General features: G+C 43.0%; 1 protein-coding gene across 1 annotated transcript in view; it reads left to right on the forward strand.

The window, feature by feature from the left end:
- Positions 1–23,495, forward strand: part of APC (APC regulator of WNT signaling pathway) — a 172,165-nt gene that overhangs the window by 54,693 nt on the left and 93,977 nt on the right. Inside the window, exons 4-5 of the mRNA XM_065405978.1 lie at positions 6,572–6,656; positions 7,180–7,381. Of these exons, the coding sequence (XP_065262050.1) occupies positions 6,572–6,656; positions 7,180–7,381 (287 nt within the window). The remainder of the gene's footprint in view (positions 1–6,571; positions 6,657–7,179; positions 7,382–23,495) is intronic.

Genomic DNA, 23,495 nt, shown 5'->3' on the forward strand with positions numbered 1-23,495 from the left:
AAAGGGGTGGAAGAGGAGAGAGGAGCCATCATGAAGAATCCCCTAGCTACCACCTGAGCTGGAACAAGAGATGTACCAGGGGAAAGAATTGTGCCCAGGCCTGGAAGGTGTCCAGTCTGAGAAAAAGCTTACTGAAGCATCTCTGAGGGTGAGATTATCTGTATTCAGTTTGGCTAGGCATAGATTTGCGCATTTTATTTTATTTTGCTTGTGACTTACTTTGTTCTGTCTGTTACTACTTTGAACCACTTAAATCCTACTGTCTGTATTTAATAAAATCACTTTTTATTTAGTAATTTACTCAGAGTATGTATTAATACCTGGGGGAGCAAACAACTGCATATCTCTCTCTGTGTTATAGAGGGTGAACAATTTATGAGTTTGCCCTGCATAAGCTTTATGCAGGGTAAAACGGATTTATCTGGGTTTAGACACCATTGGGAGTTGGGCATCTGAGTGCTAAAGACAAGCACACTACTGTGAGCTGTTTTCAGGTAAACTTGCAGCTGTGGGACAAGTGATTCAGACCCTGGGTCTGTGTTAGAGCAGACTGGAGTGTCTGGCTCAGCAAGACAGGGTGCTGGAGTCCTGAGCTGGCAGGGAAAACAGGAGCAGAGGTAGTCTTTGCACATTAGGTGGCAGCTCCCAAGGGGGTTTCTGTGATCCAACCCGTCACAGAAGGAGATTCCACCACCTCCCTAGGTAACCCATTCCAGTGCTTCACCACCCTCCTAGTGAAAAAGTTTTTCCTAATATCCAACCTAAACCTCCCCCACTGCAACTTGAGACCATTACTCCTTGTTCTGTCATCAGGTATCACTGAGAACAGTCTAGATCCATCCTCTTTGGAACCCCCTTTCAGGTAGTTGAAAGCAGTTATCAAATCCCCTCTCATTCTTCTCTTCTGCAGACTAAACAATCCCAGTTCCCTCAGCCTCTCCTCATAAGTCATGTGCTCCAGCCCCCTAATCATTTTTGTTGCCCTCCGCTGGACTCTTTCCAATTTTTCCACATCCTTCTTGTAGTGTGGGGCCCAAAACTGGACACAGTACTCCAGATGAGGCCTCACCAATGTCGAATAGAGGGGAATGATCACGTCCCTCGATCTGCTGGCAATGCCCCTACTTATACAGCCCAAAATGCCATTAGCCTTCTTGGCAACAAGGGCACACTGTCGACTCATATCCAGCTTCTCGTCCACTGTAACCCCTAGGTCCTTTTCTGCAGAACTGCTTCCTAGCCATTCGATCCCTAGTCTGTAACAGTGAATGGGATTCTTCCATCCTAAGTGCAGGACTCTGCACTTGTCCTTGTTGAACCTCATCAGGTTTCTTTTGGCCCAATCCTCTAATTTGTCTAGGTCCCTCTGTATCCTATCCCTACCCTCCAGTATATCTACCACTCCTCCCAGTTTAGTGTCATTTGCAAACTTGCTGAGAGTGCAGTCCACTCCAGATCATTAATGAAGATATTTAACAAAACCAGCCCCAGGACCGACCCTTGGGGCACTCTGCTTGAAACCGGCTGCCAACTAGACATGGAGCCGTTGATCACTACCCGTTGAGCTCGACGATCTAGCCAGCTTTCTATCCACCTTATAGTCCATTCATCCAGCCCATACTTCTTTAACTTGGTGGCAAGAATACTGTGGGAGACCATATCAAAAGCTTTGCTAAAGTCAAGGAATAACACATCCACTGCTTTCCCCTCATCCACAGGGCAAGTTATCTCATCATAGAAGGCAATTAGGTTAGTCAGGCATGACTTGCCCTTGGTGAATCCATGCTGACTGTTCCTGATCACTTTCCTCTCCTCTAAGTGCTTCAGAGTTGATTCCTTGAGGACCTGCTCCATGATTTTTCCAGGGACTGAGGTGAGACTGACTGGCCTGTAGTTCCCCGGATCCTCCTTCTTCCCTTTTTAAAAGATGGGCTCTACATTAGTCCTTTTCCAGTCATCCGGGACCTCCCCCGATTGCCATGAGTTTTCAAAGATACTTACTTACTACCTTCTGGTGACCAGCGCCAAGTCATTGACCTTAAGAACATAATTTTAAGGGTGTGTACACCCCCCCCACACACACATGCGTATAACTCCTTATGTATTATTCATCTATACATTTCACAATGATTGAGTACCAGTGTGACACAGGCTTTCAGTAGAAATCTTACATTACATTCTTTGACGAACTAGTACGTAGAAACCAGACCCTGTAACCCTTATTTACGCCTGTGCCCTCTGCCAGTTGACACCAAGTGGTCCCTGGGTCACACCTCTAGAAATGCATAACAAATTGTTCAGGTTTTTTTTCCCCCTTACTTCAATATTTTTTAATGTTGCTCAGTGTCTATGTGACTATAGACTTACTTGATTTTGTTTTTATATTTACATTTTACAGCCATACGTCTATTACTTTTAAAACCTGTGTTAAGGGGAGAGATGCACAAAACTGGAGAGGAATATGAAAGATCCATCCACTTTTGTGTGCAGGTACCAAACATTAAGAAACTTTCAGCATTTTTCCGTTAAAAAATATAAACACAAATAAACATTGGTCCTTTTTTGCTGACAGGAGTGCGAGATGCAAAAATTCTGTGCTTTTTTGATTAGCTTGCAGTTCTAAATCTTGTCATTCTAAATTATGTAGAATATGTACTAATTTCTATCTTGTGTTGTACAGTTTGCAATCTCTTAATCTGATACCAGAAACAGTTTCTTTTACACATAAACATTTAAATCTATTCTGATTACAAACATAGTAAGAAACATATAATGTAGTCTGAAAATGAATGTCACTTCAGTCAAGGCCAGGTACATTTATAGATATTATTTGGAACATCAGATATGAAGACCATCTCACTAAATATGCAGAATCAGGCTCTAAATTCTTTTTGACTAGATACCCAGAGTTGTCAGTCAAAATCACCAACCCAGATAGCTGACTGTGTCTTTTAAAGCCATTCCATAACTGGATTTTCTCCTGGAGTTGACAAGTGTCTGCACCTCCCTTGCATCTCAAAGGAAAGCTCACTTGAATTTAATGACCGACCCTCTTAAAAACAAGAGCTTACATTTAAATGGTCCAGCAAGTTCAATATATCTTGTTTTTTGCAAATTAACCCAACTTGATGCCAAGGTAGGGATATCTGTGGCAGCTGTTTACATCTACCTCAAATGTTATTTCAGGAGAAGTATTGGTTTATTTTGCTACACTCTGAATAAATTTAAAGTTTCAGCTAAATGAAAGTATGCAACAAACAGAAGCTCCATTAAAGTTAAAGAAACAAAACATGTAAAGAACAGTGACAGTTCTATCATAATAAACTCAAACCCAAGAGACTATCAGAAGCTGGGACTGAATGATAGGAGATGGATCACTTGATAAATTGCCCTCTGAAGTATCTGGCACCAGCCACTATCTGAAGGCAGGTTACTGGGCTAGATGGACCATTGGTCTGACCCGGTGTGGATGTACTTGTGTTTTTAGTGAGATGGGGCAAGGGCTATGTGCATGTCCCCTTCCCCACTTGACTCCCATTTCCCCTCCCCCATCATTATTTTGCTTTCTGTCTGGGAGATAAATCATTCAGAGTGTCAACATATTAAACTCTATTGGGAGGTTGAGCAGGGATATAGTTATACAGGAAGGCATTAATTGGTGCCATCAACCAGTTGTTTGATCTGTAGACAATTCCACACGTGCTTGAACCTGTGACTGTGCTAATCAAATGGCAGGGTCTCTATTTATTCCCCATGTTCCCCCTGTGCTGGTTTTCTGATTTCCCCCTCCTGCTCCCCCAATCAATAGGATTCTATATATTGATGCCTAGAACAGTCCTTGAAATTTTGGAAATGATCAGTTGTGATGTTCAAAAGTTAATGCATTGCATACAGACGGACAGATAAACACATAAATGCTGTTGAATTGAGTGTAAGGCCATCACAAATTCAACCAATAAGTTTACTATAAACTGATGTTTCATGGCATTCTACCTTCCATTGCTATCTTTAAAAGATTCCTTTGCCTATATCAGTACAAACTTCCCCATGCTTGGCCGTTTTGACAGTGACGCCTAGTCTGCACTTGGGCACGGCTACATCACTTCCCCTGAGCGCTGTGCCTATGCCTACCTAAGTCCCAGTGTAGATGCAGCTAGAATGCTGAGGGATGCAGATTACCTACAGTGATGGGGTGGGGAGGAACCTCTTCCATCACTGTAAGAAGCATCTACATGATGGTGCTTCAGCAGCATAGTTGTTCTGCTGTAGCACCTGTAGCGTAGACATGGCATCAGAACTCCACTTCATACAGATGGACTCAAATCTGCTGGAGCCTTCATACTTAGGATCCCACCCTCCTGGAGACCCAAAATAAGGAAAATAGTGTTAAATTAAACCATCTGTATACAAAATTTGCAATGATTTAACTTTTACTGTTTAAAAACCAGGTTAGTTAAACTGGTGGAAAACTCTTTGTAGATACTCTTTATTTTGGTATATTTCTAGTTAAAATGGTGCAAATTTGTATGTAGACATATCTAACAAAAATGACATCACCAAAACTGTTCCTCAGTTGTTCTGAGTAAAGATATTTCAAAATCCTTCATTAGTTCTGCAGAAGTCAGTAGTAGTACAGCAGAAGAAGAGCTTGCAGATGGGTCCTGGACTTGTGTAAAAAAAAAAAAAAAAAAAAAAAAAAAAAAAAAAATTAATTTGAATCACTACGGTGTAAAATATTTTATACCATCTGTGACAACTCTTAAATTTGACAGGATAGAAAATTGCTACCTGACCTTTAAGCTAATGGAAAAAAGTTGAAATTTAGTTTAACAAATAATTTGACTAGGCTAGAGAAATAAGAGAATATATGAATGAGCAATTCCCTTGACAACATCACACCAACCCATTTTTAGTGTTGTTTTAATAAATTTTCTAGTTCTCTAGGAGTTTCAAAAATATATAACTTATTTTAAAGATTTTCTCCCTACCTCTAGCCCTCAGCAGCATGGGAATCATGGGGGTCAGGTTATTGTGTCTGAACTATACAGTTCCATTGGCTGAAACACTGGCCTATAATTGAACAGTGTGCCACAACTACTTATGCATCCCAGAGACTGCAGAGTGGCTGTGTAGTTGCTTCATGCTCTGACCCCTAGTTGGTGCAGGGAAAATTATCTCACCCTACTCTGTGGAAGTGTCTCCTCAAAACCCTTATACTTGACATTTGCATTGGGGACAGTAATTGGAGCCTGAGTAGGACTTCAAGATTGCACCCCTATCATAATATAGAACATCTTAGCTTCAAAGGGAATCCATTCTTTCTCTCTTCCTCCCTACCTCTTAGTGGAGCACAATGTATCTGGTATCTCTGCTGTACGTGTTCCAGGAATTGTTAGCATTGAGGAAGAGTGGCTCAGCAGACATTTCCTTAAAATATAAAGGACAACAACAGGAAGAGGATATTTGTAATTGTTTGTCTAGAATTCTTTAGTTTTGTAACAGTAAACAAAAAGATGCACAATCCTTGATGTAGGAGCAGTTATCCATATGTAATAGCTAAGGGGTACCTCTTTAATTATTTGGACATGGTCTTTCTGTGACTGCTGCTTCTTCTAAAAGCAGTTTCTAAACCATGAGACAAGACAAATAATTTTTTATTCCTTTTCGGGGCGGGGGGGGGGGGGGGGGTTGCCTTGTGGCAATGCTTTTCAATTTTTTTTTGTTATTGATGGAGTCTCCATTATAATAGCGAAAGCTTTCAGACTGAACTCACATTTGATTGTCCACCTGAATTTAGGCCATTGAGCATTAGGAGCCTGGAGGCTTAGAAGCACCTTTTAATTCAGTAATCAGGGTTTTTTATAGTGAATCTTTTATGCATCATGTTTTTTTTCTTGCTCAGTTATATAATTTGATCAATTTATAGTATAGAGTGGAAAGAGATGTTTGCTTCAAATTCTAGGCTGTACATAACTGAGTCTTAAATCTTTTTCTCATAAGCCAGGTAGTAGCAGCAGTAATATGTTGTGACCCTTAATAGTTAGTTACTACAGTGATGAGTATCTATGGAAAAATTTTGGCAACTGAGCACCTATGCTTCTACTGAAGTCTTTGCGAGTTAAAGATGCTCAGTTCCTCTGAAAATTAAGCTACTTTTATTTTGGTGCCTAAATAATAGATTTACAAGACTAATTTTAGGCACACAAGTTTGAAAATTTTGGTCTCCATTTCTGTGCACCTTGATTTCGCCACATGTAACATAAAGATGACGCCTAACTCCTTGAAATACTGAGATGAATTGTGCTGTAAAAGGTGATATGTTATTTTAAGGGAATGAACTCCTGAATGCAATTATGTTTGGAAGAACGTTGAAATCAAGTCAAATAAAATTGTTGTAATGACAGTGGATTACTGTTCAGATGAAATGTTGCAGTGGACTTGTGCCAATATTGCATTAGTTATTATAATGAAATCTGATATTTGGGGAGGAAGAGATACATTTGTTCTGTGTTTCAATTGTTGTTGTGGTATGGATTTTTTTTTTAGTTGTGCTCCACTCTTTTTTTTACAGGAGGTGCTGAAACAGCTACAAGGAAGCATTGAAGATGAGGCAATGGCTTCCTCTGGACAGATTGATTTGTTGGAGCGACTTAAAGGTAAATTCGGAAAGATTTTTAGGTAGGGTTACTTGCTTGCCAGTCGTAGTTGCTGAGGTGTAATATTTTCAAAGGATGCCAAGTCCCACTGACTTTCAATGAAACTTAAGAATCCTAAGTGCCTAAGTCACTTTTGAAAATGGGACTAAAGATCCTAAATCACTTAGGTGCTTTTGGAATGTTTATTCTAAGTCTCCATGCAAAATACTATTGATACACAAGCTACATTTTATTGAACGTCCATAAAACTACACTTGATTTTTATTGCTCAAATAGTGGTTTATTACCTTTTTGTTTAGATTAATAACATGATCCTCCAACTGTACTATCAAGGTTGGTTGGTTTACACAATATTTTCCTTTGGGATCTGTAGAAAAACCTGTTTGTTTCCACCAACCTGAAGACAAAAAAAGTTTGTTTACATGACAGACACAAAATATAAAATGAAGGTGTATACAGTCTTTTAGGTCTGCTGCTATTAAGCTTCTGCTCTACAAAGCTTTGATCTTTATTTTTCATTCAGAATTGAACTTGGATAGCGGTAACTTCCCTGGAGTGAAGCTAAGGCCAAAGATGTCCTTGCGTTCATATGGAAGCAGGGAAGGGTCCGTGTCAAGCCGTTCAGGAGAGTGCAGCCCTGTTCCCATGGGATCATTTCCAAGAAGAGGGTTTATGAATGGAAGCAGAGAGAGCACAGGTTATTTAGAAGAACTAGAGAAAGAAAGGTAACTTTTTAATTGGTATTCATTGTGCATCAACTTATTTTAATTTTAAAAATATAAACTTGGTGACATCATTAAAATAAAATGAAAAATATCCCCCCATACTAATAATATTCAGCCATCACTTGTATTTATTTTCGGTAACGGCATACTCTGAATTAGATGAATGCTTAAATCTGTTGTAGATTCCTGGTTCCATTAAATACAGAATCAAGTGCAATTAAAACATGTACTATTACTTCAAGTGTTTGTCCATATGTGTTCCACTGTTGCACCCCAGGCACTTGATTTTGGATTTTTTTGGGCCAGCAGTGTCTGTGAGTTAGTGTTAGCATGTGTTTGATACTTAGTGTTTCCTTTTGATTAAAAAAAAAAAAGGGCAGGAAAAAACTTTTTTCTCTGAAGGACTTCATCTGGTACTGTCCAGCCCTTATGATAGAACAGAGGTCTCCAGGATTTAAGATGTGTCCTTCTTGTGAGGCAGTAATGCCCCTTAATAATGGACATCCATAATGATGGATATTATGCCTCAGCAATTAAGGGCACATTCCAGAGAGATGTGCCATTTGCAAGTTTTTCTCGAACAGAACACAAAAGCCGAGAAGTTTACCTGAAGCTGTTTTTAATGAACAGGACTATGGAGTGGAGTGTCTGGAACTGAAATCCTTCAGCAGACCTCTTCAAAAAGTCTTCCATTGTCTCTGAGGGTATCGCTACATGGCAAAGAAAAACCCGTGGCTGGCTCATGGGGCTCAGACTGTGGCTCTGTTTCGTTGCTGTGTAGACTTCCGGGCTTGGGCTGGAACCCAAGCTCTGTGACCCTGCAGAAGCCCGGAAGTCTACACAGCAATGAAACAGCTCCACAGCCTGAGCTCCATGAGCCCGAGTTGGTTGACATGGGCCAGCCGCAGGTTTTTCTTTGCTGTGCAGACATACCTGGAGGGATCTTCCTTAGTGTCCAGTAAAACATCTACGGATAGGGGAAGAAAGGATCACTGGTCCTCTAAGGGGTATAGATTTAGGTCCCCCTCATCAGGTCCTACCACTAAACAGCAGGAACCCTCTCATTCTGCTGCTCAGAAGGGTAGTTCAAGGCGCAAGGAGGGTCCCACTGAAAGTCAGGGTGCTGGGTGGGGTGTTGATGGCCTGTGATGTACAGGAGATCAGACTTAGAGGATCTGGTGGTCCCTTCTGGTCTTAAACTCTTGTTATGCTCATACAAAACACAGACACAGACAGAGACACAGACACTCTCTCTCTCTCTCTCTCTCTCTCTCTCTGACTGCAGTGATGTTTATAGTGACCAGTCTGTTGTAGCTCGAGTCAATCTACTGGCCACTTAGAGTGAGCACGAGTAATGCTCCGAGGCCTTGCAGGACTGAACCCCGACTTCCATGGCAAAACAACCCAGCTTTATAGTTCTAAGTTCCCATTACAGTCCATGCGTTTTGCAATGTCCTCCTGTAATCATTAGTCCTTAAGTGGTGTTATCATTTGATGGTTATTGTCGGACTTCCCATCGTTATCTCCTATTTGTTGTCTCGCCTTCGGGGGTGCCTGCCTCACCTCTGAGGTCGTCAATGCTGCTAACATGTTTAGCATCGGATACAATGGATGTTTTCTGATTGTCTCCTGGTCTTTCCAAGTCTCTCACTTCTTGACCATCTGGACATTTGTGATGGCTTTAACACCTTATCTTTTCCTGATGCATGCATTCCTCATTCACACAAACAATCTCTTACAGAAACCTTCAAAGGTATACAGACAGCATATTATATTCAGCAGAATACATTGTAAATCAAGCCTATAATTTACATTGGGGCTTCAGGCCCTCAACATTCCTCTAATCTCCTTAACATAGATACAATACAAGATCCTGTTTGTTACTTTCTAAACCTTAAAACAAAGAAATGTATATTTAACTAGAGTGCCTAATTTGTAATATATATAAGAAACCATAGTAGACATTATAACTTATCCTAAAACAAAAGAGTGACCATAATCAGTCATAAGGATTGTTCTGGTCTGTCATTTCTTTCTGCTATTCAAAAAGGGTGGCTGACAGGATGAAATCAAATTATACATTAATTCTTATGGGACATTATAAAATCCTGCTCCTACTCTCTGACTCTGTGACACTCAAACACTGGCCACCCTGCCATTGGAGCACAGAGGACCCTGATACTGATGTCTTTGGTACTGACTACTATGGTACTGACCACTTCCATTCACATGTCTTTATGGCTTTGATAGACCTGAGTCTCTGTGGTCTTGGAATCACTGCAATTGTCAGTGGTCAGAATTCCTCTTGTACCATCCACTACTGCCTTTCCAGTACCAAGCACACTTACGATACTGAGTAGACAATATACTGAGTGAGTGCCTAGCACCCCAGCTACGACTGCTTCTGCATTAGAAGAGGATTATTCTTTCTCCCTCCTCTGGTTCTGCCTGTACCAGGGAGGTGCCACCTTCTCATTCACTATCCAATTCCAGTCCTCAAGAGCATAAGGGGAAAAAGATTTTACTGCAATTACTTTCTAATACCCAAGAAAAAAGGGGGATGGTATTCTATTCTGGAATTGAGACAGCTGAACACTTCCATCTTCAGATTCAAGTTCAGGATGGTTACACTGGCCTCTATAATTCCCTCTCTAGATCCACAGAACTGATATACAGCTCTCAATCTCCAGGATGCTTACTTTCATATAGTAATCCATCCTGCCCACAGAAAATACCAAAGGTTTCAGGTGAGCAAATAATACTATCAATATAGAGTCCTGCCATTTGATGTATCAACAGGGTATTTACCAAATACGTTGCGGTAGTAGCAACCTACTTGAGGAAATGAAGGTTCCAGGTTTACCCATACCTAGATGACTGGCTCATCCGGGGAAAGTCTCTATAACAAGTAACAGGCTCCATGTAACATATAACATACAACTTTTTACCTTGCTAGGCCTCAGAGTCAATATAAAGAAATCAGTGTTAATTCCAACACAGAGGATAGAATTTATTGGGACAGTTCTGTCATCCCCTACAATAAGGGCCTATCTGCGCCAGGAAAAGATTTCAAGCCATAGAAGATCTAGATAATTGCCTACAATGTCATCATCAGACACTGATGAGAACTTGTCTCAGATATCTGGTGTCCATGGCCTCCTGCACATAGGTAACATACGATGCCAGATTTCTCCTCCAGTGCATGCAAAGGTCATTGAAATCAGTATATCAGCCCGACAAACATCTAGAGTTGAAGGTGCAGTTTCCTCCAAAAGTTCTGTCACCATTAAAGTGGTGGAAGAACCCTCTGCAAGCATTTTTCACCATAGCCATCCAAGATGCTAAACATAGATTTCTTCAGACTTAAGGCCTTTGGATTCTCAGGAAGCCTGGTTACACACAAACATTTTAGAGCTAAGGGCCATTTTTTCCCCAATGATTCTCAGAGGCTTAGTCATTCAGATTGCAACACACAACACCACAGTGATGTTTTATATCAGCAAGCAGCAGGGAGCAAAATCTGCTCCTCTGTGTCAAGAGACTGTATGCATTTGGAATTGGTGTACGTGGCATGAGATCACCCCAATAGCACTTCACTTACCATGTTTGCAGAATGTTGTGGTGGACTACTCCAGCAGGCAGTTTTCCAGTGAAGGAGACAATCATATTCACAAAGTGGGGTTGATTCACAGACCTATTTGTGACAAAGGAGAATAAAAAATGTTACAAATTCTGCTCCAGAAGTGGCAAGGACCAGGGATCTCTGTCAGAAGTGATTAGATCCCGATCCCCTGGACTCCTAATGTATACATATCCTCTGATTCCACTAATCCCAAGAGTTGTCTGGGGACTCAGCCAAGATGATCATGCTGGCACCCGTCTGGCCAAAGCAGTTCTAGTTCTCAGATCTGATGAATGTCTCAGTTAGTCCTCCAGTCCAATTACCTCTTCAGCCAGATGTAATATCACAAAGGAAGGGGTAGATGTTCCCTTCAGATCATCCATGCACCTCATACCATGAAGCCTGGTTGGCTAACATCGGTAGAGAGAGAAGCTACTGTGTGGAGGTACAGAATATCCTTATCCACAGTAGAAAGGACTCTTCAAAGGTTGGTTTATTCAGTCAATCCCACCAACATCAGTTCTCTCTCAAACTCGCATACCTGATATACTGGAATATCTCCTGTCCTTAAAGAATTCAAGGTGGTCTGTAAATTCCCTTAATGTTCACTTAACAGCCATTTTAGCTTGGCATGCTCCCATTCAGGGCCACTGAACGTTCTCATGTCCCACAGTAGCTAGATTCTTGAAGGGCCTTATGCAGGTACCTCCCCCAACTAGAAAGCCTCTTTCCATGGGATTTCAACCTAGTGCTGATGGATCCGTTCTTTGAGCCCCATGCTACGTTTCCTCTTCCACTTGTCCATCAAGATAGCCTTCATAGTGGCTATAACATTGGCCAGAAGGACAGTAGAGTGATGGGACCTCCATATATGGTGTTTCATAGAGACAGGAGGACCTTGTTGCCTTCCCCAAAGTTTTTGCCGAAGCTAGTCTTTGACTTCTATCAACCAAGTAATATACATGCCTGTATTTTTCCCAAGCCACATTCCAACAAAGGCAAAAATAAAGTTCACACTTCTGTCTAGGTAGAACTAAGCCATTTAGTTGTATCAACACAACACAAATTGAACAGGTTTTCTGCTTGTATTAAATTAGGTTATCAAACAGATAACTGAGATCCACCCTCGAGGACTACAGCCCACTCACCCCACTGGGGTTAAGCAGCTTTCTGCAGCTTCTTTGGAAAGTGTTCCAATAGTAGAAATATGTGGGACAGCAACTTGGAATTATATGCATATGCTTACACAACAGTACTTCATAATAGAAACATCAAGATCCAATGCTCATTTTGGCAGAGCCATCTTACAATCGTTGTTCAAATAGATTATCAAATAGTACCTATGTCCTGTGAATGACCAAAATTGGAATGAAAATAAATAAATAAAGAGAGAGAGAGAGAGAGAGAGAGCACTCAAAGAAGAAAAACTGTTATTCACCTTACAGTAATTGTAGTTCAAGATGTGTTGTCCAGATGTATTCCATGCCCCACCCTCCTTCTCTGCTGCTGTGGAGTCTGAGAACACCTAGATTCTGCATTGGTGAAGGGACCGAGGGGTGATTGGGGTCGCCTTGCCGTTACTCCCTTGGGTCGGAGGCACAATGACCCTTGGGCTTGTCTTCTCAGAGAGCTGGAGTACTTGGGTTGACCGGAGAGCGCTCTGCCATCGATTTAACAGGTCTTCACTAGATCCGCCAAATCAATCCCTGCTGCATCGATTGCAGCAGCATTGGTTTCCCCGTAGTGAAGACAAGCCCTCAGAGTACAGGTGCAGCCCCGAACGGATGCTGCTGGCCTGAAGAATCCAAACTCAAGTACCTGGAGCACGTGCACAACAACAATGTACTATATAGAGAGAACCTATCTTGAAGAACCACAGTTACTGTAAGGTAACTAATCTAAAAGTATTTTAACTTTATTTTCCTATGTTTTGTGTTTAAATTTGTTTGACATGTTTGCATGCTAACTTTCTATTCTTAAATACATATCTGATAAATATTTCTATATTTTATTTAATCTTTGACATACATTAAAAGTTTAAAACAATTAAAACAAGAAAAACAAGTAGAACAGTTTTCTCAAACCAAAAAGAGAAAAAAGTTCCCACTCCAGTGACCTATTACAGCCATGAAGTTCATCCCACTACGCCCACCATAGCCCTCAGCTCCCGGCCAGATTCACAAATTTTTACTAAGTAGAAATAAAATGTATGAAAAATCAACTCTTAAGTAAGTTTCTCTGCTATAGCTGTTAAATATGTTTTAATGTGTGCTTTCACATGCTTAGAATTCATTTTGTATTACATGTTCTCTGTTTTGTCCAAAGCTCATTTCAGAGGTTTGTTAAGAGTGAAACAATGTCCCTTCAATAGCACATGTCCAACTGTTAAATGAGGGTGGAGCCCTGTTTGTTTTTTCTAGTTTAGTGAGTTTAGTACCCTGGCCTTTATCACTCCTGTAACACATCAGCAGAGAACTGGACTGGACAACTTGTCTGGGACTGACGAGATGCTGGTAAATTGTCTAATAAAATATTCTTATTCCTTCTGTTTTGTCTTCCATTCTCTGTGTGTGTTTTCTCTGACCTTTTCTCACCCTTTTTCTGTGTCGGACCACTACTTGCCTCTTTCCACACTAGCTCACTTCTGTTGCCTGGGCCTCTTTCTTAGGCATTTCTAGTGGCTACCAGTAATGCTTGCTTGTTCTAGGGGATTTTAATGCAACTTCAGTTGTTCCAAAGGTATAAGGTTTGTGTTCAGTCTGAGGGTATGGCTACACTTGCAGCTGTACAGCGCTGTGAGTTAAACCTGTCTTCGTACAGCTGAGTAGGGAAAGCGCTGCAGTCTGTCCACACTGACAGCTGACAGCGCACTGTCGTGGCCACATTTGCAGCACTTGCAGCGGCATTGGGAGCACTGCATTATGGGCAGCTATCCCACAGAGTACCTCTTCCCATTCTGGCACCGTGGGTTGTGGGAAGGGGCGGGGGTTGGGGGCATTCTGAGTCCTGTCCCAACGCCCCGTGATGCATCGCTTCGCATCCCAGCAATCCCTGTGTTTCCATTTGGCGCCATCTTTCAACGGTTTCTGTGCAGCGCAATCTGTGTTCCGTTTCGGTCTGCGGGAAATGGAGCCCGAACTGCTGCGGAACATGCTGACGAGTCTCGCCAGTATTTCACGTTTGGCAGTCGAGCTATTCCTTAAGATCCAAAGTGACAGTGAGGAGTCCAACGATGATAGCGAGTCGCGTAACGCGTACGACACGAAATTGCTTGTGGCATTCACGGACATGCTCAGCACCGTGGAACGCCGCTTTTGGGCTCGGGAAACAAGCACCGAGTGGTGGGATCACATCGTCATGGAAGTCTGGGATGACGAGCAGTGGCTGCAGAACTTTCGGATGAGAAAAGCCACTTTCATGGGACTGTGTGAGGAGCTCGTCCCCACCCTGTGGCGCAAGGACACGAGATTGAGAGCTGCCCTGCCAGTGGAGAAGCGGGTGGCTATTGCAGTCTGGAAGCTGGCAACTCCAGAAAGCTACCGATCGGTTGCGAACCAGTTTGGAGTGGGAAAGTCGACCGTTGGTATCGTGTTGATGCAAGTTTGCAGGGCCATTAATCGCATCCTGCACAGAAGAACCGTGACTCCGGGTAACGTGCAGGACATTGTGGATGGCTTTGTGCAAATGGGGTTCCCTAACTGTGGAGGGGCGATAGATGGGTCGCACATTCCTATTCTGGCACCACCCCACCTAGCATCCGAGTACGTTAATCGGAAGGGGTATTTCTCTATGGTTCTCCAGGCACTTGTGGATCACCGTGGGCGTTTCATTGACATTAACGCAGGCAGGCCCAGAAAGGTGCATGATGCACGCATCTTTCGGAACACTGGCCTGTTCAGGAAGCTGCAGGCCGGGACTTTTTTCCCAGAGCGGAAGATCACAGTAGGGGAAGTCGAAATGCCCATTGTGATCCTTGGAGACCCTGCTTACCCGTTAATGCCGTGGCTCATGAAACTCTACACAGGGAGCCTTGACAGCAGCAAGGAATGGTTCAACTACAGGCTGTGCTGGTGCTGAATGACTGCAGAGTGTGCTTTTGGCCGTTTAAAGGGCCGCTGGCGATCTCTGTATGGGAAGCTGGACTTGGCCGAAAACAGCATCCCTGTGGTTATATCCGCGTGCTGTACCCTCCATAATATTTGTGAAGGGAAGGGTGAAAGATTCACTCAGGCATGGACCTCTGATGTTCAACACCTGGAAGCTGAATTTGCACAGCCAGAGAGCAGGGCTATTAGAGGGGCCCAGCACACGGCTGCAAGGATTAGGGATGCCTTGAGGGAGCAATTTGAGGCTAAAAACGAGCAGTAATGTCTGGTGCCCTGCACGGGACTGAAGTGCAGTGGTTCCAATATTAGTAGGAATCTGTGTTTGCTAAGCTGATTTGCAGTGCCCTTTACTTTATGCAATAATAAAGAATGTTTTCAAAGCCAAAAAATCCATTTATTGAAAAGAAGATTCATGTACTGAAAAGAAACACAACTGTTTGGGAATCAGAAAGGGCAAGGGGGTGGGGTTGGGAATGGTACAATCACAGATTTGTGTATGTTCTGTCTGGAGTGCTGTGCAATGAGTGCTGCACTTCAGGATGGCTATACTGCATGGTGATGGGGGTTGAGTGCAGAAGGTAAGGGTCGTAGTTCTCAGGGCTGCTTGGTGAAGATACAGGTGTTGGAGGCAGCTGGTGGCGGTAAGAACCCGGATGTAGGGGAAAGTGGGTTGGAGGTGACATGGGGGCACAATGGAAAGAGTTTTGGGACAAGGGCTGCAGGGGAGGTCGGGCTTGGTAGTGCTCCGCCTGCATGGCTACGAGCGCCTGGATAGAGTCCGCTTGGCGCTCCATGATGCTTATCAGCCGATCCGTGCTTTGCTTCCGGTGCGCTGCGTTTTCCTTGCGGATCCTGCTTTCGCTCTCCCTCCACTCCTGCACTTTTTGATTCTCTGTAAGAGATTGATGCATCACTTCATGCAACATGTCTTCTTTGCTTTTTCACGGTCTCTTCCGGAGTTTTTGCAGTCTCTCAGCTGGTGATAACACGGACGGCCGAGATCTCAAGGTTACATCTGTAACAGCAAAATGCAACACTTAACAGAGGCAGCATTGTTTATACCAGACAGAGTAATGATTCCCCCGCACTTAAGGAGGGCACACACAGGCTATACACTAGCATACTTTTCCCGTCCCAAAGAGAGCGCACATAACCCACGGGAGCCCCAAAATGGTGAGTAAGGGGGACTGATTGTTTCAGGGCTGTACTGTCCTCTGGGTTTCTGTGCCTTGGGGAGAGCCAACAGCTGCAGGGGGCACCTACACTGAACACTGTCCCAACATTTTCCACAGGAGTTCATCCTGGAAGATATCTCGCTGCTGAGGGTGACCTGGGAAGCAAGGGAGGGTCTTCTACTGCAATGCGGCTTCCGCCCTGGCCCATATGCAGCTTGCCTGTGTGCAGCAATGGCCCCCCCGCCCCTTGCGGCACAGTGGCGTGGACACATTAGCCTGACTGGGACAAGGACCACGGTGGCTCTCCCAAGAAACCTGTGCAAGCGCATTGCCCACATTCTGGATGAGACTTTCGAAGAGATTACCGAGGCCGATTACCGCGATGTGATAGACCACATCAATGCGCTATTCCGCATTTAGGCATGCATGCAGCCCTAACCCTCCTCTCCCAAAGAGCCCACACCGAAAAAAACCCGCTTACCGGGAACCTGCTCTTCTGTTTGTCCTCCACCAAGTTCCGGCCGCTGCAACTGGTTACCTTCCTCCTGGCTCGAGAAGAGGTCCTGGCTGCATGCCTCCAGGGATTCCGGGGTGTCTCCCCCCGCCCCAGCACCCTCACTCCCGCTTTCATCCTCCTCCTCCTCCTCCCCCCGCTCTGAAGTGTCCATGGTGGTGCTCGGAGTGGAGGTGGGGTCACCTCCAAGTATCGCGTCCAGCTCTTTGTAGAATCGGCAGGTTGTGGGGGGAGCACCTGAGCGGCCGTTTGCCTCTCAGGCTTTGCGGTAGGCACTCTGCAGCTCCTTTACTTTAACCCTGCACTGCAGTGCGTCCCGGTCATGGCCCCTTTCCATCATGGCCCTTGATATGTGCCCAAAGGTATTGTAATGCCTACGGCTGCAGCGCAGCTGGGACTGGACAGCTTCCTCCCCCCAAACACTGATGAGGTCCAGCAACTCGCCATTGCTCCATACTGGGGCTCGCCTGGCGCGTGGAGGCATGGTCACCTGGAAAGATTCGCTGATAGCACTCCACGCCTGGCTGAGCAAACAGGAAGGGGATTTTTAAAATTCCCAGGTAATATAAAGGGCGGGTCTGAGGGTTGGTCACCTGAGGCCAGGGCAGTAGAGTTTGAACTGATGACCAGAGTGGGTAGAACAGGCGTTGTGGGATACTGCCGAATACTTCTGGAGGCCAGTCAGAGCGCACTGGGCGGCCACACTGGCTCAGCAGCGGCAGCACAATACTCTTTATTCCTCTCGGGGAGGTGGAGTACCAGCAGCGCTGTAGCCGCAGAGATACAGCGCTGTACGTGCCTTGCCAGTGTGGATGGGGAGTGAGGTACAGCGCTCTGGGAGGCTTTATTGCGCTGTAACTCACAAGTGTAGCCAAGGCCTAAGTATTAGCTATGCTACAGTATTTCTGAAGTTGCACAAACTTAATGTCAGTTTTCTTACATACTAGATTGAAACTTTCTGACCGTATTTTCAGTAAAAACTAATAGTATATCCCAGTTTTTGCTAGTTTAAGCATCACTGCCTAATAAATTAAGTTGCTTTTCCAAGCTACTTTGCTTCAAAGATTTTTCATGTTCATAGATGTTTTATGCATTAGCTGCTTAGAAGGGACAACTGCACATGGTTTGCTTTTGGCATTGAGCAGAAGTTACTGTACTTGGTGAAAAATCAGTCATTTTTATAGGAAATTATTTTTAGTATTTTGGATTTGTTTCTCATTTTATGGCTTAAGAATATAACTGAGAATATTTATTATATATGCAGTTATATAATATAAACAGTGTAGTTGATGTTTTGTTTCTGTCCTTTCTTTTAACAGAGGGATATTACTCCAAACTAGCTCTGGGCCAACTTTCAGTTGAATCCAGGTGCTGCAAGAAAGAACCCTAATGGACATGCCTTGGGAAATGCTAACTTGTCAGAAAAGAAGCCCACGTGGCATTACCTATGCTGTTCCATTAGGGTTAGCATATAACAGAATAAATTACCAACATTTTATATTGAGAAAAAATTTATGGATGTAATGGTCCAAGATATGCTTTCATCTGCACTTTTGCAACACCACTGAATTTGCCCACATGTAACTGAGAACAGAAGTATGGCCAAACGTGTTGTGTGTACAGATATGACAAATCTTCAGTTACAAAAATGGGATGATCATTTGTGTTTTTTGATATTTTTCCTTTGATCTGTAACAATTCTTCCATCTTAAACTCTCAAGGTAAAAGGAACTTTGCTTCCGGATAGGTGGGTAAAGTATCCTCCTAAGTGTCTGATACAAATTTCAGTCCATGGATCAGATAATCAGATGCATCTGTGAAGTGAATTGATACCACACTATCAATTAAAACAAAGTACAGCAACTCCACAATGCTGCCTAGCTTCTTCTGCCTGGGGAGTGAGAGATCTAAGGCCACTCTTAAACCTAGAACTCCTATATACTGGAGCAGTGATGCCAAACTACTAAGCCAAATATAAAGCCCTGCTCAGTAACAAAAATGACATTACTAAATTAGCTATCTTCCATTGCTGTCTGCAGTGTTGATGTAGCCATGTCGGTCCCAGGATATTAGAGAGATAAGGTGGGTGAAGTAATATCTTTTATTAGACCAACTTCTGTTGGTGAGAAAGACTAGCTTTTGAGCTACACAGAGCTCTTCTTCAGGTTGACCTCACCCACCTTGTCATTAATAAATTAGAGGAGTTCCCCAGGGCATCCGTTACATTGTTTATGGAACCCTGATGCTTCCTCCATTTTTTTTCTCCCATGTTTCCACCATCATAAACAAACTAGGGAAATGCAACCTAGATGGAGTTACTATAAGGTGGGTGCAAACCTGGTTGGAAAACCGTTCCCAGAGAGTAGTTATCAGTGGTTCACAGTCATGCAGGAAGGACATAACGAATGGGTTCCTGCAGTGGGGGATCACTTCTGGGTCCAGTTCTGTTCAATATCTTCATCAATGATTTAGATAATGGCATACAGAGTATACTTATAAATTTTGCGAACGATACCAAGCTGGGAGAGGTTGCAAGTGCTTTGGAGGATAGGATTGAAATTTAAAATGATCTGGACAAACTGGAGAAATGATCTGAAGTAAATAGGATGTAATTCAATAAGGACAAATGCAAAGTACTCCATTTAAGAAGGAACAATCAGTTGCAGAGATACAAAATGGGAAATGACTGCCTAGGAAGGAGTACTGCGGAAAGGGATCTGGGGGTCATAGTGGACCACAAGCTAAATATGAGTCAACAGTGTAACAGTGTTGCAAAAAAAGCGAACATCCTTCTGGGATGTATTAGCAGGAGTGTTGTAAGCAAGACACGAGAAGTAATTCTTCCGCTCTACTCCACGCTCATTAGGCCTCATCTGGAGTATTGTGTCCAGTTCTGGGCAACACATTTCAGGAAGGATGTGGATAAATTGGAGAGTGTCCAGAGAAGAGCAACAAAAATGACTAAAGGTCTAGAAAACATGACCTATGAGGGAAGATTGAAAAAAAATGGGTTTGTTTAGTCTGGAAAAGAGAAGACAGAGGGGACATGATAACAGTTTTCAAGTATGTAAAAGGTTGTTGCAAGGAGGAGGAAGAAAAATTGATTTTCTTAACCTCTGAGGATAGGACAAGAAGCAATGGGCTTAAATTGCAGCAAGGGAGGTTTAGGTTGGACATTAGGAAAAACTTCCTAACTGCCAGGGTGGTTAAGCACTGGAATAAATTACCTAGGAAAGTTGTGGAGTCTCCATCGTTGGAGATTTTTAAGAGCAGGTTAGACAAACACCTGTCAGGAATGATCTAGATCAGGGGTCGGCAACCTATGGCACGCGTGCTAAAGGCGGCACGTGTGCTGATTTTTAGTGGCATGCTGCTGCCAGCTGGGGTCCCGGCCGCCGGCCCTGCTCAGCCCGCTGCCGGCCTGGATTACGGAACCCCAGATCAGCAGCAGGATGAGCCGCTCAGCCTGCTGCCAGTCTGGGGTTCCGGCTGCCGGCCCCTTGCCAGCCGGGGTCCCATCTGCCAGTCCTGCTCAGCCCACTGCCAGCCTGGATGGACAGAACCAGGTCTGCCGGTCTGGCACACAAAACCTTTTACTGGCACGCAAAACCTTAAATTAATGAAGACTTGGCACACCACTTCTCGAAGGTTGCCGACCCCTGGTCTAGATAATACTTAGTCCTGCCACGAGTGCAGGGGACTGTACTAGATGACCTCTCGAGGTCCATTCCAGTTCTATGATTCTGTCCCTTTCTGCTTCCACCTGACAAAGCAGATTGTACTGCCACCAAAATGTCTCACTCCTCCTGCTAAGTATCCTGCATCTTATAGAAGAACAGCAATCATTTATGTTCATTTTTATGTTCTGTGAATGGATTTTGGTGGTTTAGAATTCTCTTATATCAATTTTGAAAATCTTTTTTCTGGAGACCTAGCTATGAAAGACTTTTTGTAAAAGTACAAGTCTGACATCTATATTATGTGTTTAACAGATTATTTGAAATTGGAAGTTTACCATAAGCTCCACTTGTTATATTGCACATTAGGATGATATAGCTGGTGTTTCTCGGAAAATAGTATTGTTTCTTTAAGCAATCATAGTGAATGTACATGTTCCACTGCTCTCTAATGAAAAAAATTGTACTGCTGTATAATTAGGGTAGAAAGCGGAAGTTGCCCTTTAATGGAGGTCTAATCTAATTGATTTCTTGAGATGTCAGCCAAATTAGATTATTTCTTAACTAAAAGACAGTGGTGTTTTTATTTATTTATTTTTTTATTGCTTAGTTGTTGGGTTTTTTAAGTTTATTACTGAAGTCACATCAGTCATTGAAGACAATTAAACAATCTGGATTTCCTAAATGATTATGCAGTCAAAACATGGCATTTTATAGAAATGTTCTTGAAATTATCTGAGAGGGATTGACAAAAGGCATAAGTAATTACAAAATGAAATTTCTTCATTCTTATACAGAAGTTTATTGATCAATGTCTACTTAAATCAGTAAAGATGTGAAAGAATTAATTTGCAGTCCCTTGTGGCAGAGACCATGTTTTCTTTGTGTTTCTCCAGTTCGTACAGTACCTAGCATAGTGGGGCCCCGAACTTGCTTGGAGCCTCAAAATGCTTTTTCTTAAGGAAAAGAAATTTAAATGTTTGCTTCTCCTGCTGCTAGCTGCCTCCTGTGTGCTCTGTGGCCAGGGCTCTTCCAAGATAATACTTTCTAAGAGCAGAGACAGACATTTTATCCATGAGGGACATGTAGAGGGTTCTGAGCTAACTTCTCTGTCATACAAAGACCAGAATTAGCTAATACAGCCCTTGCCAAAGCCCTCTGCAATGGAAATCAGGATTGTCACTGATTGCAGCTTGTTGAAGCCTATCCCTCTTCTGTAAGACTGAGTGAATGAGGTATGATAAAAGGAAGAAACATGCTCAAAGGTTTGTCAGTCATTGCTTTCTTTACCCTACAGCTTTGGAGGAGCTGTCACTAAGATATCTGCCTTGCCCAGCTCATGCAGCCACTCCTCAGCCACAGTATTTTTCTGTTATAGGCTCATCTTGTGCTACCACAGGGCTCCCTGGTGGGACATCAGGAGCTGGGTTACCATCTGTCTTGCTGGAATGGAAAACAAGAGGCATTTCTGCCAGATAACAAGTAACCTTACTCCTCTTTGAGGAATAGCCCATGATTTGTCCATTGTTGAAGTCCATATTCAGGTTCAGATCCAGAGGCTTCTCTAGCCAGATCCAATGGGCTGAATCAGGATGTCAGGCTCTGTCAAGGCTAACAAAGAATCTTTTAGACACCAGAGACGAGAGCCATATATTTGGTTTCTTTAGGGAATAGACTTCACTGCTTTTTCAAGAACTGTGAAACACAAAAACCTGTTACATCACATCAGGGTACCACATAGAATTAAACCCAGTCAAGAGCTGACTTTGTTAATTCCCCTTGAATCCCAAGAAAGGGAGGGGCAGCAGTTACAGCCATCAGCAACATACAACTAATCTGGGGTATTTCTGATTCCAGATCATTAGAAATTCACTATATATTCTTTCCTATTTATTGCTCCTGATTACCTGGAGACAACTCCTCTAGAGTTTGATCTAATTTGGCTAGATAACATATAAGACATTAAAGATCGAGGCCCTTTGAGACCTAAGTGCAGCAGTTGAGCCAGGAGATTTCTTTGCATCTACCAGTATTAAAGATGCTTATCTCTATATTCTAAAATGATAGATTGTTAGAGCCCTGCAAATCTGTGGATAACTGTGGACCATGTTTGCTGATCGGATGTGAATACACATTTTTTATTGATGCAGAGCTCTATAGGTTGTTGCATTTCAAAGTAGGAAACGCTTTCAGGTAGTTCTCTCTACCCTCAGAGTATTTTCAAGATAGCAGTTTCTCTCGGGTATAGAAAGATACACATCTGCCTCCACACTTGATTGATCAGGGCAGCAACAACACAAGGTGCTCTCCAGGTTTTGGAACTGAAGTCCTCTTTCCTCAGGGCACTGGACTTTGTCATCAACAAAAAGAAGAGAACCCTGGACCCATCTCATCTACTGGTACATTGGGGGCTCTTTTTAATACAGGTAAGGTCACTGTGATCCCAGTAAAGAACCAGATCTCAAGACCGTGGACGTGATAAATTCTGGGTAGCTACTTGTTTCAATCCAGAGGTTATGAAACCTTTGGAAATCATATCACCCATAACAGAGCTGGTATCAAGTGTCTGGTGACATTCTTAACCTCTGACATTATTCTTGCTTTCTCAATGGAGTCTTGAGGACTGCGACTTTGGGAACAGGATCATGATAGACAAAAAGGGTTTCTTGAGTTAGTGAGAAAACCCCACCAATTCTTTTTGGGGATTTCCTCTGCAAAGGTCCCCATTACATGATGATCACAACAGATGCCAACAGTAGAATTAGGAGAAACCTCTCATTCTCAATAAGTCTAGAGACTGTGAACCTGAGTGGAAAACAAATTGCAACAATGGCTTTGAGCTTAAGATGAGTTTGAGAGCTCTGCTTTTGTTCAAAACTCATATTCTTCTTCACTCTATCCTCATCTGTACTGACAGTTCAGCAGTTGTAGTAGGTATTGAGTGAGGGTAAAAAAACAGATCCTTAAAAAGTAGGAGACAATGTCTTACGAGATTTGTATTGGGATACAGAGTCTTTCAC

Source organism: Emys orbicularis, chromosome 6, assembly GCF_028017835.1.
Source record: "Emys orbicularis isolate rEmyOrb1 chromosome 6, rEmyOrb1.hap1, whole genome shotgun sequence".
NCBI lineage: Eukaryota > Metazoa > Chordata > Testudines > Emydidae > Emys > Emys orbicularis.